This window comes from Meriones unguiculatus, chromosome 9 (assembly GCF_030254825.1).
Source record: "Meriones unguiculatus strain TT.TT164.6M chromosome 9, Bangor_MerUng_6.1, whole genome shotgun sequence".
Taxonomy (NCBI): Eukaryota; Metazoa; Chordata; class Mammalia; order Rodentia; family Muridae; genus Meriones; species Meriones unguiculatus.
In genome coordinates this window covers 61,972,880-61,987,972 of record NC_083357.1, presented here as the reverse complement: position 1 = coordinate 61,987,972, position 15,093 = coordinate 61,972,880, and the positions used below count along the sequence as shown (strand labels likewise).

Sequence of the window (15,093 nt, the reverse complement as noted above, 5' to 3'; positions counted from 1 at the left end):
CTTCGAAGTTCCCAGTACCTCCAACAAGAAACATCAGCACTTTTCTCCCAGTTACTTTTTAATGTGTATGGGTGTTTTGCCTACATGTATGTCTGTGCCCTGTCCCCAGAAGGAGCTACAAGAAGACATCATTACAACCAAACCAATGTTCTTTGGAAAGGCTATGTCCCAAGCCAAGAACAGACATCCACCCTCACACCACACTCAAGGGGCCCTCATCTAGTTACGTGAGGACACGCTGGCTGCACTACCATGGGCAAGGAAATGTCCAACCTGTTCTTCCTACCGTGTTTACTGACGAGCTTCTGCAGTTGTTGGTCCAAGTATTCTTGACGTTTGGTTAATGCATTGAGCCATTTTCTACGAAGCCTTTCTAAATCTCTATCCTGAAAGAAAACAAGGGAAGCCACACTCAATGAACATCCAGGCCACATGTATGAACCAGACGCTCCTCAGATTAACCTCACTCTCTTAACTCCAAGACAGGCAGCATGCCTTTTTTTCTTCTTTTGTTTTTTAAAGACAAAGTCCCATAAAATCCAGATTGGCCTGGAACTCATTCACTATGTAACTGAAGATGACCTTGAACTTCACAAGTCTCTGTTCCCACCTCACAGTGCTGGGGCCATAGGCTTCTGCCACTATGCTCAGCATAAGTGGGACATGAAAAAATGAATGCCAGACAAGCACTCTGCCAACTGAGCTGCATGCCAGCCCAACGTGTAGCAGAACTCCTGGAGTAGGAAGCATTAGCGTACTCTAGAGCGGACAGGCGCTGAAGAATTAGTTCACTTTGTACTTGCTTAACTCCAACCATGACGTTGCCTTGCTGGACAAGACTCAAAAACTGTACTTAACAAGCCTCCAACGTCTACTCCTCTGAACTATAAGAAAGAATCCTTCAAGATTCTAGCCACTGCCTTCTGCTGTGTTGCACTAGGTTACTGAGGACAGCTACTGAAGATGACAGCATGTGGTGGTGGGTGACAGGACAGGGGTTGTTACCGACAGACTGAGTAACACCAGTCAACACCTGCCAGCACGCCAACCTGACCTCATCTCCTTCAGTAACATGGTTAGGGGCTGGTGGTCCAGAGGAATGCTGCAGATGTCGAGCGTCTGGATCTCACCAGGGCACCTAACCAAATAGCCTGTGACATTCCTGTGGACAAGATGGAGAAATGTGCAGTGCGTCTACTCTAAGTGGCATCACAGAGAGCAGTGATGAATGGGATAATGTCTGTTTAAGACTCCATGGTGGCACCACACTCTTGAGTTTAACCCAGCTGATACAGTGAGATTTTTAATCAGTGACTTATAGGAAGGCAGACGTTTCTATCAAATTAGGATGATGCAAAGCCAGGAGAGTGACTACAGCGGAAGATATAATCAGGCTCCAAAGAGCCCAGGCAGTCCTAAATGATGACTAACAAGATGCAACTTCATAGACATAAACAAACTCTGGCACATTAGGAAAAGAAAAGACAGGGGGAAACAAAGCCCCCTAAAACTAATGAACAACTCAAAAAAGTGGGCATTCAGGGTGACCTGGCTTCATGCATCTAAGACATGGAAATAGGCATGCAAACACACACACACACACATACACACTATGGGTGACTCAGTTCAAAAGGAACCCAGGCAAGGCAGCTGGAAGGTGGCTGTGTAAACACCCAATGCTAAGTCCCTGACTAGAAAAGGACTTTGTCATAGGGGCTTCCTACTACTAGCCCATGCGCAAACCCCTCTTCCCCCAATACCCAGCATTCCCTACTTTGTTTGACTTTTGGGAAAAGCAGAATTGTTTAATTATCAAGTAGCAATGCAGAAAGATCCTGGCCTGTGTAATTAAGTACTTGAATCAAGCTGATTTGATGAGGCCAACAGGTGCTCAATTACCTGGTAGCTGTCCATGTCCTCCTCTTCCTCCTAAAAGAAAACAGTATATTATGTAGAACCAAAACAATCATTTACCCACAAATCAGGCCCCCATCCAAAACCACAAACTCTCCCAATTCCTGTCTTCTTGTTTAATTGATACATTACACCGTGGCCACCCACCCAGCCTCACTCCAGCCCTTCAGCATCAGGAAGCTGGTAAGACTAGGAGCTTCTAGGGGAAAGTGAAGAGGCTCCCCTGACCTTTTTGGAGTCAGTACAATGCTCTCCCCGCTGGGCTTACAATCCCCCCACTACTCCAGAGGAAATCAAACACCTGCTGGTAAAGAGTCTTTAGCAGCCAGTGGGGGGTTTCTATAGGTGGGTAGGCCTGTGGGAGGAAGTTAATCACTGTTAGGCCTGGTGATTTGCCAGGCTGAGAGATTTTAACTCTCAATTCACCATGCACCAAGACGAGACGTAGTGCAAGGGCCTCTTGTCAAGAAAATGCACTGAAGGAGACACCAAAGGCAGAGAAGGATCAGGGGCAGCAATGTCTCTGTTGTCTTTCAAAACGCATAGAGCAGGCACTGAGACTTACATGGAAGGTCTCTTGGATCTTAGGGGACCTGAGTGGTCTAACTTTCACACAGCCAATGCCAACTGACAATATGCACTCTTCCATCAGTGGTAAAGTCCCCGACTCCTGCACAGACTTCACTTCAACTTGAACTCGCCGGGACTGCCCCTGCAGCACAGAGATTTGGGAACACACACACACACACACACACACACACACACACACACACACATCAGTTTCTTGAGTTTCAAAACTCTGGTTTAGAGAGACCCCTACAGGCTGAGAGAGAGAAAAGCAGTTGGCTCTAGAGACATCTATCTCTATTAAATACTAAAGCACAAATTCAAACCTAGTCAGAAAATGTCTTTTTCTTCAAGCAGATTAAAAACAAAATGAACATACACTTTTATAGTTCCTAAATGATAAGAAACTAAAAGAAAAATGTTTGTGTTTTGTTTGATGAAAGGCAGGGGGCTTGCTATGTAGCTCTAGCTGGTATAGGACTCCCTATATACTCTGGCCTAGTCTTGAATTCAAGGCAATCCTCCTGGCTCAGCCTGACAAATGCTGGCACGTGAATGAATACCCAGGTAAATGACAGCTACAAACAAAGGTAGTGCAAACAGTGTTTAATAAAAAATGTTCAACTGAGCCACACATGGTGGTTTGCACCGTGACTTTGGCCCTCTGAGATGGGAAGGGAGATCTCTGTGAGTTTGAGGCTAGCCTGGGCTGCATAGAGCCCTAGTCTATCCTAGATTACACAGAGTTCCAGGCCAGGGTAGACTATACAGAGTTCGGGAGCTACCTAGGGAGACCTAAACTAAAATAGAAAAAGTTCAGCTTTCTGACCAGGTAACTAAGAGAGCCTTCATTTCCACCTGCTAGCGAGAAATCCTTCCAACAGTACAAGGTTTATGAGACAGAATAAATCCTGTGGGACAGGAATTTAAACTGGTCAAGCTTGTTCCAGGGCTAAGTAGGTTCAAACAGTAAGCAAGCTTTGCCCCAGCAGTTCAACAATCAAGCACATAAGTACTCTGGAAGTGCCGTGAAGAACGAAGTAGCAGATCTATATTTAATGCACAATAAAAAATGCACATAATATAGGAGACAATTTTAATATAAGAAATAGGCTTGAAACCAGGTACAATGGCACATGCCTTTAATACCAACAGAGGTAGAGACAAGCACGTTTCTGTGAGTCCAGCCTGGTAGGACAGCCAGGTCTACACAGGGAAACCCTATCTCGAATATATGAATGAATGAATGAATGAATGAATGAATGAATGAGAAAGATACTTGAAAACAAAAACTAAAAAAGGGCAAGTGAAATGGTGAAGGAAGGGAGGGAAGAGGGGGAGGGAGGGAAGAGGGAAAGAGGGAGGAAGGGAGGGGATAGAGAGGGAAGGAAGGAGAGAGGGAGGGAGAGAAAAAGGGAAGAAAAAAGGGAAGGAGGGAAGGAAGGAAGGAAGGAAGGAAGGAAGGAAGGAAGGAAGGAAGGAAGGAAGGAAAAAAAAGCTTGAAAACAAATTAAAAACTAAAAAGGGGCGAGTGAGATGGCTAAGTAAGTAAAGGAGCTTGCTGCCATGCCTAACAACCAAAATTCAAACCGTAGGACTATATGGAAAAAGAAGAAAACAAAGTCTCACAAGTTGTTTTCTGACTCCCACATGAGCACTGTGGCACACACCTACCCATATGCATACAAAATAAATAAATTAATGTCAATAAATTTAAATTTTTCAAAGAAACGTGCTTGACCATTGTGAATTTTATCTTCGTCATCATCATCAAGATAGTATAAGCCTTCTGGTGTCAAGAAATTGACTATGGTATCACAATCTTGGTACCTGCCGGAGCTGGAAGATCCCTCCTGTTGAGACGTCTTTTGCAGCAATCACCTCAACTGGGCAGTATTCGCCATTCTCATTCTGTTCCAAGATCTGAACCCAGAATTCCAACTTTCTGGTGACTTCACTCCACCTAAAAAAACACATGCAGACCTTGGGCAATTACATCTCTTTTTTAGGCAGGGTTTCATGTATATCAGGTTGTGCTCAAACTGCTATATAGTTAACGGCAACCTTTAACTTTCACTATTCCCTCGTCTTTCTACAGAGACTGCAGGTGCGTGCCAATGTACCCAGTGTGTGCAGTGCCGTGAGCCAAACCCAGGGTTTCATGCATGCAAGGTGAGCACCCTACCAATTGAGCTGCCTCCCCAGCACCGAACCAAGCTGCTCTGCCTAGGACACTGACTTAACACTGAGAATACCCTGAACAGAGGAGCCCAGTGAAATGATTCTTAGATCAGAAAGAAATGTACAGCACATAATGGCAATACCATGAACAGCAAACTCCCAGCAACAGACCTAGATGCTCATTGGTTTTTCATTGTTATTTTGAGGACTAAATCCAAGTGGCCCTCATGTGCTAAACAAATGCCCTACCACTGAGCTATACCTCTAGTCACTGGCACTTTTATTTTGTTTTAAAAATTACAATGATGAGCTTCGACAATGGCTCAGAGTTCAAACCCACATAAACAGCGAGTGTAAGTGGCTGGCCCACCAGCAATCCCAGTAAACAGAAGACAGAAACAGAGGGCTCCCCAGAGCAAGTTGGGACATCTAGATTAGCTAAACTGAGGGGCTCTGAACTCACGAGAGAGATCGTTCCTTGATATATAAAGTGGAGAGCACTGAGGAGCATGTGACATCAACCTCTAGCCTCTACATGTAATGCACACATGTGACCAAACACATGTGAACACACGCACTCACAGAAGAGAGAGAAAGAGAAATACATCATGACAAACCCACTTGAAAATGGTTATCCAATAACTGAAATACTCCAATATGTACTCAGAAGCCAAGTACAGATGCTCTTCTCATAGGAAGGTGTCATCTGTGACTTGACAAGGATGTGCTCTCAGGTCAGTAAGAAAATTAAAAAAAAAAAATCTCACCTTCTAATTTGGGATTTGCTAAAAGAGAAAATCTGGTTCTTGTCTATAATTAGATGGAAGTAAAAACATCCCCTCTTCCAGTGACTCCCTTTGAACTCTTTTATGCCATCAAATGAGCTACCTCCTCCCATCACTGATGCCACTCAAAACTAGAAAGGGCTGGGGGTGCAGAAGTGTGCAGCAGTTGCCTACCATGCAAGGGGCCATAGGTTCAAACCCCAGCAGCACAAAATCAAACAAGCAACCAAGCACAAACACCTGTGAGCGAGAGACAGTGTCAACATGAATGCTGCAGCCAACTGCCATCCGTCTCTCCATGGCTGGCTCATCAGACAAAACTCACTATGCTGTGTGGCCTTTCTCCTGAGCCTCATTTCACTGTCACTTCTTAAACACCGTGTGCTTTTTCCCACCGCTCTCTGCTTTAGGGAAATTTTACTGGGACACTAGAGCCCTAGAGTGGTGATGCTTGGGAAAAGGTGACCATTAATCTATAAAACAATGGTGATGGCTTGCTGATAGGTAGAGTGCTCACTAGAAGACCCTAGAGTCTAGAACTCCAGAACACACCCAAGTGCTGGATGGATCAATGCCTGCCTATACTCCCAGCCCTGAGCAGGTAGGCGCAGGACCCCTGAAGCCACCTTGTGAGCCAGACTAGCCCTGCTGGTGAGCTCTGAGTTTGCATGAGGGGCCTGTGTCTCAAGGAATATGGTGAAGAGTGACTGAGAAAAACTTCACATGTCAATTTTAATACCCACAGGCACCAGCACACACCCACACCCCAATCATGCAAATATGTATACGCACATGTACATACCACACATATACAAGGGAAAAAAATAAAAAATAAATGACAGTCATCTCCAGCAACTTTTTAAAATTAGAAATGAAATCCAATGGTTATAAAAAATTCACCTGTCCCGAAGGCTCCTTGTTTTTGCTTGGATGATTCCCAAATCCCACAGGGCTGGATTTTTCCGAGGATCATTCATTTTATGTCCATATACTTCAATGGCCAGGGCCCCTTCTGAGAGGTACTCAATGAAGTCTTCTGTGATGTTAACATTAAACTCCTGAAACACAACAGCTCATTGCAGAGCAGCACACACGGGCTTGGTCTTGCAACCACTTACACAAGGCATCACATCCTTAATGCTATCAGGAAGGAAAGACAGAGACAGTGGCACACTTTCCTCATGGAACAGATGGCCACTTAACACCAACAGTGAGGTACACACAGACAAACACTCTTGCTTTCAAATATAGGATGGCTCTGAAGGGGGCTGGAGAGATGGCTCCAAACATAAGACCAACTACTGCCTTTCCAGAGGACCCACATCTGGTGACTCGCACTCGCCTATGTTGTGATCCACAGGGGATTGATCCAGGAGATCAATCCAGATCTAGGCAGTTGATACCTCTAGCCTCTGTGGGCACCTGCACTCATGTACCCACAAAGAAACACATGATTTTAAAAAAAAATCTTTTAAAATTAAGAATATATAAACATAGTAATGACTTTGAACTTTAAAACTTCTTACTTTGAAAGACTAGTCTGTAAGAATAGCAAATTATTTTGTTTCGTTAGCAATACTTTGGGAGCCTGTTTCTATTTTTGTTGGGGGTCACTCAAACATTAGTTTCTTAACCTTTTTCTAAAACACACACTCCCTCTGGAGAAGAGTACTCACATACACATCTAAATAAGCTTGTTCTTCTTTGAAAAGGAGTTAACCTTTTTTTTTCTTCCCCAAGACAGGATTTCTCTGTGTAGCCTTGGCTGTTCTGAACTCAATTTGTAGACCAGGCTGGCCTTGAACACACAGATCTCTGCCTGCCTTTGCCTGAGTGCTGGGATTAAAACACCTGGCTCAGAAGGTAACTCTTGATTGTGGACATATTGAATGAACTAACACCTTGGTCTAGGACTAGAGAACACTCCAAGATAAATACTGGCACAATCCTCCAAAGATACAGCACTCACTCTTCAGTGGTGTTTATGTGAATGACTTAAAACACTGAGGTAGACAGGGAAAGAACTCACACTGCAATGATCGAACACAACCATACACTGCGGCTCCTTGCTGGAGGGAGATGAAGAAGTATCCACTTCAGGAGCAACAGTCACTGGCTCCTGCTGATCCCAGAAGTCGTATTTGCAGAAGACAAAGTGGCACAGATGTTGCGGCAATCCTGTGGCTTGGAGTATTTTAACCTGAAGGAAAGAAGGCTCCATTTGTGTCTCGACTAGCAGGCTCCAAGGAAGAGAGGTTGAGGGGAGGGGGTCCTGCCCTAGCTCTGTAGCCAACCACTCACCTACTTTAGGCATATCTCATTCAGTGTGGGCCCAGGATTAGCATACAGACAGGACATAGGATGACAACAACCAGATGCTGAGTGGGCCTGGACAGCACTTAGAAGCCGACAAGAGTATCTAAATCCTAGTTTGTCAGAATGTAGGATACCATTATCATCGCTGCACAAGTTGATTCTGGAAATCAGCATCACCCAGCATTTCAGAAGGAAAGCACAAAGCCATTTAGCACAATGAGCAAAGCACAAACTCATGCCGGAGTCAATAAGCAGCAAATCCTCAGGAAAGAGCAGGCATTCACTCACTCATCTCAAGTGCAAGGGGGAACTCAGCTCCGAAATAGAGGTGCCATGCACTACAATCGTATTACTTTATTTTCATTGTACTCCTACTGGGAATTTCACTGAACATGTGAAAGGGAGAACAGAAGAGGCGAAGATGAGAGAGCTGATGTTTTCTGCACTGACATTTACCCCATATCCTCCTCTAAGAGTGATGGTAAACATTCAAAGAAACCCTGTAGTCCATGATTACAAAGTATGGCCAGAAGCGCATGACAAATAGGACCAATGAGCCCCCCACACTAAAAAAAAAAAAAGCCTGCAACAGAGCCCTTTTAAAAAGATTTATTTTTATTATTTTTTAACTATATGGATGTGTATATTATTGTGTGTGGGTATATGCATGTGAGTGCAGGTTCTTGTGGAGTCCAAAAGAGGGTTATCTGATCCCCTGCTGGATTTACGAGAAGTCATGAGCTGCCATGGGTGCTAGGAATTAACCTCTGGCCTTTTACAGGAGCAACAAGTACTCTTAACCACTCTTAGCCATCTCTCTAGCCCCATTCATTTATATATATATTTTTTTATATACACACATACAATATACATATATACATATATGTGTAATATATATTATATATAGAGATCATATATATATGATCTCTAAAAAGCATGTCCCACTTAAGTGAACACACAAATGAGCTCACAAGTGTGAGTGTGTGTGTGCAACAGGGGATTGGATCCCTTGGAGCTGGAGTTACAAGCAATTGCAGGCTGAATTAAGTGGCTGATGGAAACAGAACTAAGGTCCTCTAGAAGAGAGCAAACACTCTTAACCACTGAGCTATCCCTCCCACTGCCAGATCTCAAAGAAGCCAAGCATTCTTCATACTTTCTGCAGCAGCATCTGGATTTCAATTTGGAGTTTCTGTGTAGTGAGAACCACACAATTATTAAGTAAATCCTAGAATTATTAGTTATGCTGCATTCTAATGGTATATGTGATGGCTATTCCTAGTTGTCAACTTGACTGTATCTAGAATTAACTGAAACCAAAATGGCTGGGTACACCTTTGAGAGACTTTTTTCTTAATTAAATCATTTGAAGTGGGAAGACCCACTTCTAATCTGGATTCTCAAAGGAGAAAGATCCACCTTTCATCTGGGCCATCTGGTATGACCAGGAGGATTTTCACACAACTGAGGTGGTCATAAATTACACTCCAGCTGCTCTTTTTCTAAAGTTGTCTGAGTCACTTCATATCCAGTAAATAAATTTAATAAGAATAAACTGAACTATACAGAATAAGATCTCACAGTTAAACAACCTCAACTATACCCGTGCCATGTAGGAACTGTGAGGACACAAATTCACACCAAGCAGATTTCCTGTATAACATGTACAAAACAGGTCAGCAACAGACATCAATTTCACTTCATGCCATTTTCCTGTTATGTCAACAAGCTTGAGGTACCCAAGCAGCAAGTCTCTAACAGGCTCTGAAAGGCTGGTGCATTTTCTCTCTCCACATCAAAACTTACCATCAGTATTCTAGGATACACTTTCAGACCTTTTTCTCTTTATGCTTAAAATATTTTCTATATACCTTAAAGGAGGCAATATGCTTTGGGGGGTGACTACAAGGTCTTAGTGTTACACAGATCTAAAAAGATGCGTGCCACTTACTAGTGTGTGTGCTGGTGTAAATTAAAGTCTCAAGCTTAGCTTTCCTAGGCAGAGAGGGGAAAATTTATGTCCTACCCTTACAGAGCTGAGGACTCAATAATGAAAGTACCGAGATGAATGAGAGCAGGGCCAGGTACTGCTGAGCAGACATAGCATACATGCTGACCTGTGATGGAATTCCATCTGAAAGCCATTTCGTTCCTACAGAAATGAACTTCAGTCTAAAGCTGAAATAAACAAGAGGCGACATCAGATGAGTGGACAAGAGCTCCTGAGGGTTGAGACTGCCAGGAACAAAGAACACCAGGAATGAGGAAAACATACCAAGCACACAGGCTACTGGAGACTTTTGTTGTTGTTTTTTTAAGTTTTTGCTACAAAAATTGAAATCACCACAAGGTGTCAGGATAGCACTAAACTGGCAGCTCAATATGAAAGAGCCAAAGTGTACTGGTAGGAATCAACAATATCTGAGCTTTCAATGTAATGTTTCTGAAAACAGTAATATGGGCCTACTCTTTCATGTTGGAAAAATGAGTGCACATGTCTGCACAGCCTGTGATTTCCTTCACTCTCAGTACCAAACTGTCCCCAGGTTTGATTTGCCACCGGAACTTCACTCACTATTGTGTCTCATCTGCCCTTGTCTTTTTACACAGAGGGCTGCCACAGCTAGGGCCTGATCCCACTCAAATGAATACTGCTTCTTAAGAAACGGTGGACTCTGGGTCTGGAAAAGAAAATGTACATAGGATGAGACAAAATGTTTGCCATACCCAAAAACTATCAGTCAATGAGGGTCAGACTCAGGTCTGCATGACTTGAGGGCCAACTGAATGGGCCACTATCACTCAAATTGGACACATTAGAGCTTTGATACAAGTAATGAATAACCAGGATTAAAAGACACATGTTAAGTCTAAGAGTTCATTATGACATGAAGATGACTTTAAAAGCCGATCATTTTGATAGAAAAACACACCAGTCCCCCTATTACACACCCTTGTTTCCTCTTATATGGTGCATTATGCCTTGCTATGAACCAACCTGCATCTAACCTCTGACTTGCCATGCAATGACAATCAACAGATCAACAGGACAACACCATAGGTGCTACAACAAACAAATTGCAAGGTGAGAAGAAAGAGTGAAGAATCTAGAGATAAAAGAACCTGGGTGGCAGACACTTACCAAAGCTGACTATATAGTTTATGACCTTAAGGAATTGTCATTTTGATTTTTTTGTTTTTGTTTTGTGAGACACGGTTTCTCTGTGTAGCCCTGGTTGTCCTGAAACTCTCTCTGTAAACGCAGCTGGCCTCGAATCACAGAGATGCCCCTGCCTCCCAACTGCTGGGATTAAAGGTGTGTGCCACCACACCCAGCTGATTATTTCTTTAAGCACCCACTGTCTTGAAGACACATGCTACTTCCAGGTGACTATGAAGCCACGATGGCATTAAGCTACCCCTAAGGGGATGGCAGCATTATGTACAGGACTGGGCCATCTGGACTGTCAAGATACTGTGGAGCAGGGATTAACCACACTCCTGGCTTAACCACTTGTGGATTAACCACACTTTCCTTACTACTTTCATGCCTGCTATCTTCCATTAACTCTTAACATAGCCTGTCATTCTAAAAAAAGCCATGTCATTTCAGATATGCATCTTTTCAGTGACAAATTTCCATTCTCGCTCTCTCCCTCTATTTTTCCAGACAGGGTTTCCCTGCATAGCCCTGGCTGTCACGGAACTCTGTAGCCCAGGCTGGTCTTGAACATAGACCTGCCTGCCTCTGCCTCCCAAGTGCTGGGACTGAATTAAGGGCATGCACCACGACTGACAGGAATCGTGGTAACCTTCTGGAGATGAAATCACTATCTGTCATCTTGGAAATGGGCCACAGGGAGCCAGAAAGCCCACATCTCCGTCTCTGCTGATCAAGCACATGAGCTGGTGGAAGAGGTCCTAAAGCTAAGTACAAATGAGTGAGTCAAGACCTGCCCCTCCCACTGCAGCAGTTCATCTCTCAGAGCACTTCAGGGCCCTCATCATGCAGACAGTGCAGAGAGCAGCCCAGTTCTCAACAGCACTAGCTTCCCCCATCTATTGCTGTGTGTAACTTACTCCTTTCAACAACCTCAATTCTGGAAATAGCTATCGAGGAAGAAGCCTGACATAGGATTAGTTAAGATCCAAGAGCTGACATAGTCGTCTTCACAGATCTTTTAATCATCTCTTTTAAACACTACAGGCCATTGTTGATCTCCTATCACCAAACTCCTGCCAGGATTATGAGCCACTAGCACCACTAGTCCACCAGGGGGCACCTGGAGACTCAGGAAAGAATGCACCTATAAAGAGGAAGGAAGGAGCTGGTGCCAGGGAACATGACATCCTCTATAGTATTCACACAGGAAACACCACAGCATCTGTAAATCTAGTGTTGGCTGACACCCTCTCCACAGCCTCATTCTCCCAGAATCTTCCTCAGTCTCCCTTAGAACCTACCATCTGAATTCACAGCTTCCCAAAGTGCCAGGACACCTAGCACCTGCTGCTTTACAGCAACGGATAGATCATACTCTAGAGACTTCTGCTCATACCCACATATCCCTAGCTACTGGACAACAGGAACCTGGCATTTTCATCTCTACCTGGGTACCTGACACAGATCTTCAAGTTAACACTTATAGTGTGCCATGAGCAGATACAGAGGAAGACCAGACAGAAAGGGCTGGGCTGGGTTGGAATGGCACATGCAAGGGCACTAGGCACCAAGGGAGAAGCACAGAGAAGCCGGGCAGAGAGAGAATGGCTGCAGCTATGGGACAGGACCACACAGAGAGGCAAACATTCATTTTCAGAACTCAAAAGCTCCAGTAACAGAAAACTCATATGAGCAGGACAGGTAAGCAGGCTCACTCACCCTGATTGCTAGTGGCAGAGAAAAGAAGTGACTTGTCATCCAGGCATGGTGGCACACATCTGTAATCCCAGCACTTAGGGAGGCAGAGGCAAGCCAACCTGGTCTATAAAGTGAGTCTATGACAACCAAGGAAACACAGAGAAAGCCTGTCTCAAAAAAAAACAAACAACAAAAAAGTGACTTGTCCAAAGCCACAGAGAGGGTACTACAAGTATTGAGTGAGTCTTTCCAGAAGGATGACAAACACAATCCTAAGATAATGAAGGTTAAAAGATTTCTTTGAAGACGAGCATTTGCAAGTTGTTGAAAATGAGTTTATTACGTAATGCCTGCAGTCTCACGGATGATCCCACCTGGGCTCCTTCTAGAATGGGTCTGAGGCTTACCATACAGACCAGCCTGTTCTCCTGGGCATCCTTTTCCGAGCTGACCTCGGTAGCATCATCTCCTCCTGCTATCCTCTCTGCAATGGCCCCACTGAGTCGCATCACCTCCACATGCAGCCGGCCTGCCACCTGAAGGAAGCAAAACGAACACTGGTTTCGGGGTGGGGTTCTCTCTCTTCAAGGACCTGTCTTCCCTGATAAAGCAAGAGAGAGTAACGTGTGGGACTCTAAAGGGCAAGTCTCTGACAGCTACTCTGCAGTCTAAGTAAAACAGGAAACGCCTGCTTCTAGCCCTATGGAGACACGGAGTGTCCATAACACAAATACCTATCAAAAATGGTTAAAAAATAAAGTTATTAACAAGTGTCCTGTCACCACCCCCTCACTGTTCCCTGAACTGCTCTGCCGAGTGAGGCAGAATAAAGGCCAACCTCTCCCTTCTGGTTGATGATTGGCACAGCATACTGTAACTTCACATCATAGAACAGGGTCTCCAGGAAGACATTGGCCACACCGATGAGACTGTGATTTTCCTGCTCATCATAGAATGGGTCAGCACGTTTGAAGTAGGAACGGGTGACCTGAAAGAGATTTCAAACATACAACCTCAAACACAATTAAAAAAAAAAAATCACATAAAATCAACTCATTTAACCAATAACTTTTACCACTGTATCCTGATTCCTACCTTTGTTTGTTTGGTTTTTTGTTTTGTTTTGTTTTTGAGATGGGTCTCACTGTGTAGCCTTGGTTGGTATGGAACTCACTGTACAAACCAGACCAGCCTTGAATTCACAGAGATCCTCCTGCCTCAATCTCCAAGCACTTCTTTATGTTCAAGTTTTGACAGAGAAACAGAGTGACTAAAAAGAAAAGCTGAGAGCACCGTAGCTCTTCAGTGTTCTTTTAGGGAGGGTCCTACTCAGTGGCTAAGCAGACTGCTGCAAATTAGGGCAGGAGGAAGACCTTTTTACATTTGTTTTCACCCCTACTTCTAAATCAAAACAGGAGTGGGATACAGAAGAAAATTATAGATTTAAGCAAAAATATCAGCTAACCATAAAAAGCCATTTGTATTGATGACAATATAAAAAAACAAACATTAAATAAAAAAGCTAAGGAAGAAAGCAACTCCTTGTGGAAAGAGGACCAGCAGACTTGAAAATGCTGGAATAGATAGCAGAGTGTAGTAGTGGACCTCCATAATCCCACTCAGGAGGCTGAGGCAGGAAGAGCGTGAGTTCAAAACAAGCTGGGTTACAGGGAGACCCTGTCTCAAAAGAACAAACATCTAGACGAAAAAAACAAAATACATGGTATGTGTTTCTATTTTAAGCATGTTCAACTGCATGGCTGACCCGAACAAAAAAACCTGGCAACAGGAGAGCCAGCACCAGTACAGCTTACTCTGAGTAAGAGCTCTTACTCTTTTATCCTAGAGTAAGTGTCCCCACTTACTCTAGGATAAAAATGCCTTCAGAAGCCTTGCTGGCAGCACAGGCACCAGGGTGCACTGATGAATGTGGGCCATGAACTATGGGGTAGGTGTTCACAGTGTGCGGAAGGCCTGCCTCAAGGAGAACCCCAGAGCAAGCCAAGACAGATGCACTCACTAACAGATGAAGAGGGGAAACTGCTGGAATCCAAAGAGAAAAGGCAAAATGAAAATGAAAATATGCATATGACCAACTATGAAAATTTTTACTTAGCTCAACAAACTAAGGATTAAAATAAACTTTACTTTAAAACTACAACAACAATCTTGGAAAAGCATTCAATGTCCCCAGAGCTGGGCAAATTCACTCTGGTGCGGCTCCTTCTCAGACTACCAGGGAAGCAATTTTTCACCAACTTACCGGGTTGTCTTCTTCACACTCCTTCCACTCCTGGTAGAGGTCTCTCATATCCAAAAGCCTGTTTTCCAGCTTTTCCAAAGACCAAATCTGCTTTCCTTTTCCTTTTCTTCTCACCTGGATGGCAGGTTCACTGAGGAGAGAGCCTCGCTGCAGAGACAGAAGTCAGTGACAAGGCAAAGTTACTTATAAAACTTTTTCTTTTTTTT

The 15,093-nt window shown here is 43.9% G+C and overlaps 1 protein-coding gene across 3 annotated transcripts in view; it reads right to left on the bottom strand.

Annotated features, from left to right (window-relative positions):
- The window catches only part of Kif13b (kinesin family member 13B), a 158,466-nt gene that overhangs the window by 43,499 nt on the left and 99,874 nt on the right, over positions 1 to 15,093 (bottom strand). For all 3 annotated transcript variants that reach the window (XM_060391318.1, XM_021654289.2, XM_060391317.1), the window contains 9 exons: positions 14,888 to 15,034; positions 13,463 to 13,612; positions 13,032 to 13,160; positions 7,477 to 7,647; positions 6,348 to 6,505; positions 4,312 to 4,444; positions 2,480 to 2,626; positions 1,900 to 1,929; positions 287 to 386 (listed from right to left, as the gene is read on the bottom strand). In XM_060391318.1, coding sequence (XP_060247301.1) covers positions 287 to 386; positions 1,900 to 1,929; positions 2,480 to 2,626; positions 4,312 to 4,444; positions 6,348 to 6,505; positions 7,477 to 7,647; positions 13,032 to 13,160; positions 13,463 to 13,612; positions 14,888 to 15,034 — 1,165 coding nt within the window. The remainder of the gene's footprint in view (positions 1 to 286; positions 387 to 1,899; positions 1,930 to 2,479; positions 2,627 to 4,311; positions 4,445 to 6,347; positions 6,506 to 7,476; positions 7,648 to 13,031; positions 13,161 to 13,462; positions 13,613 to 14,887; positions 15,035 to 15,093) is intronic.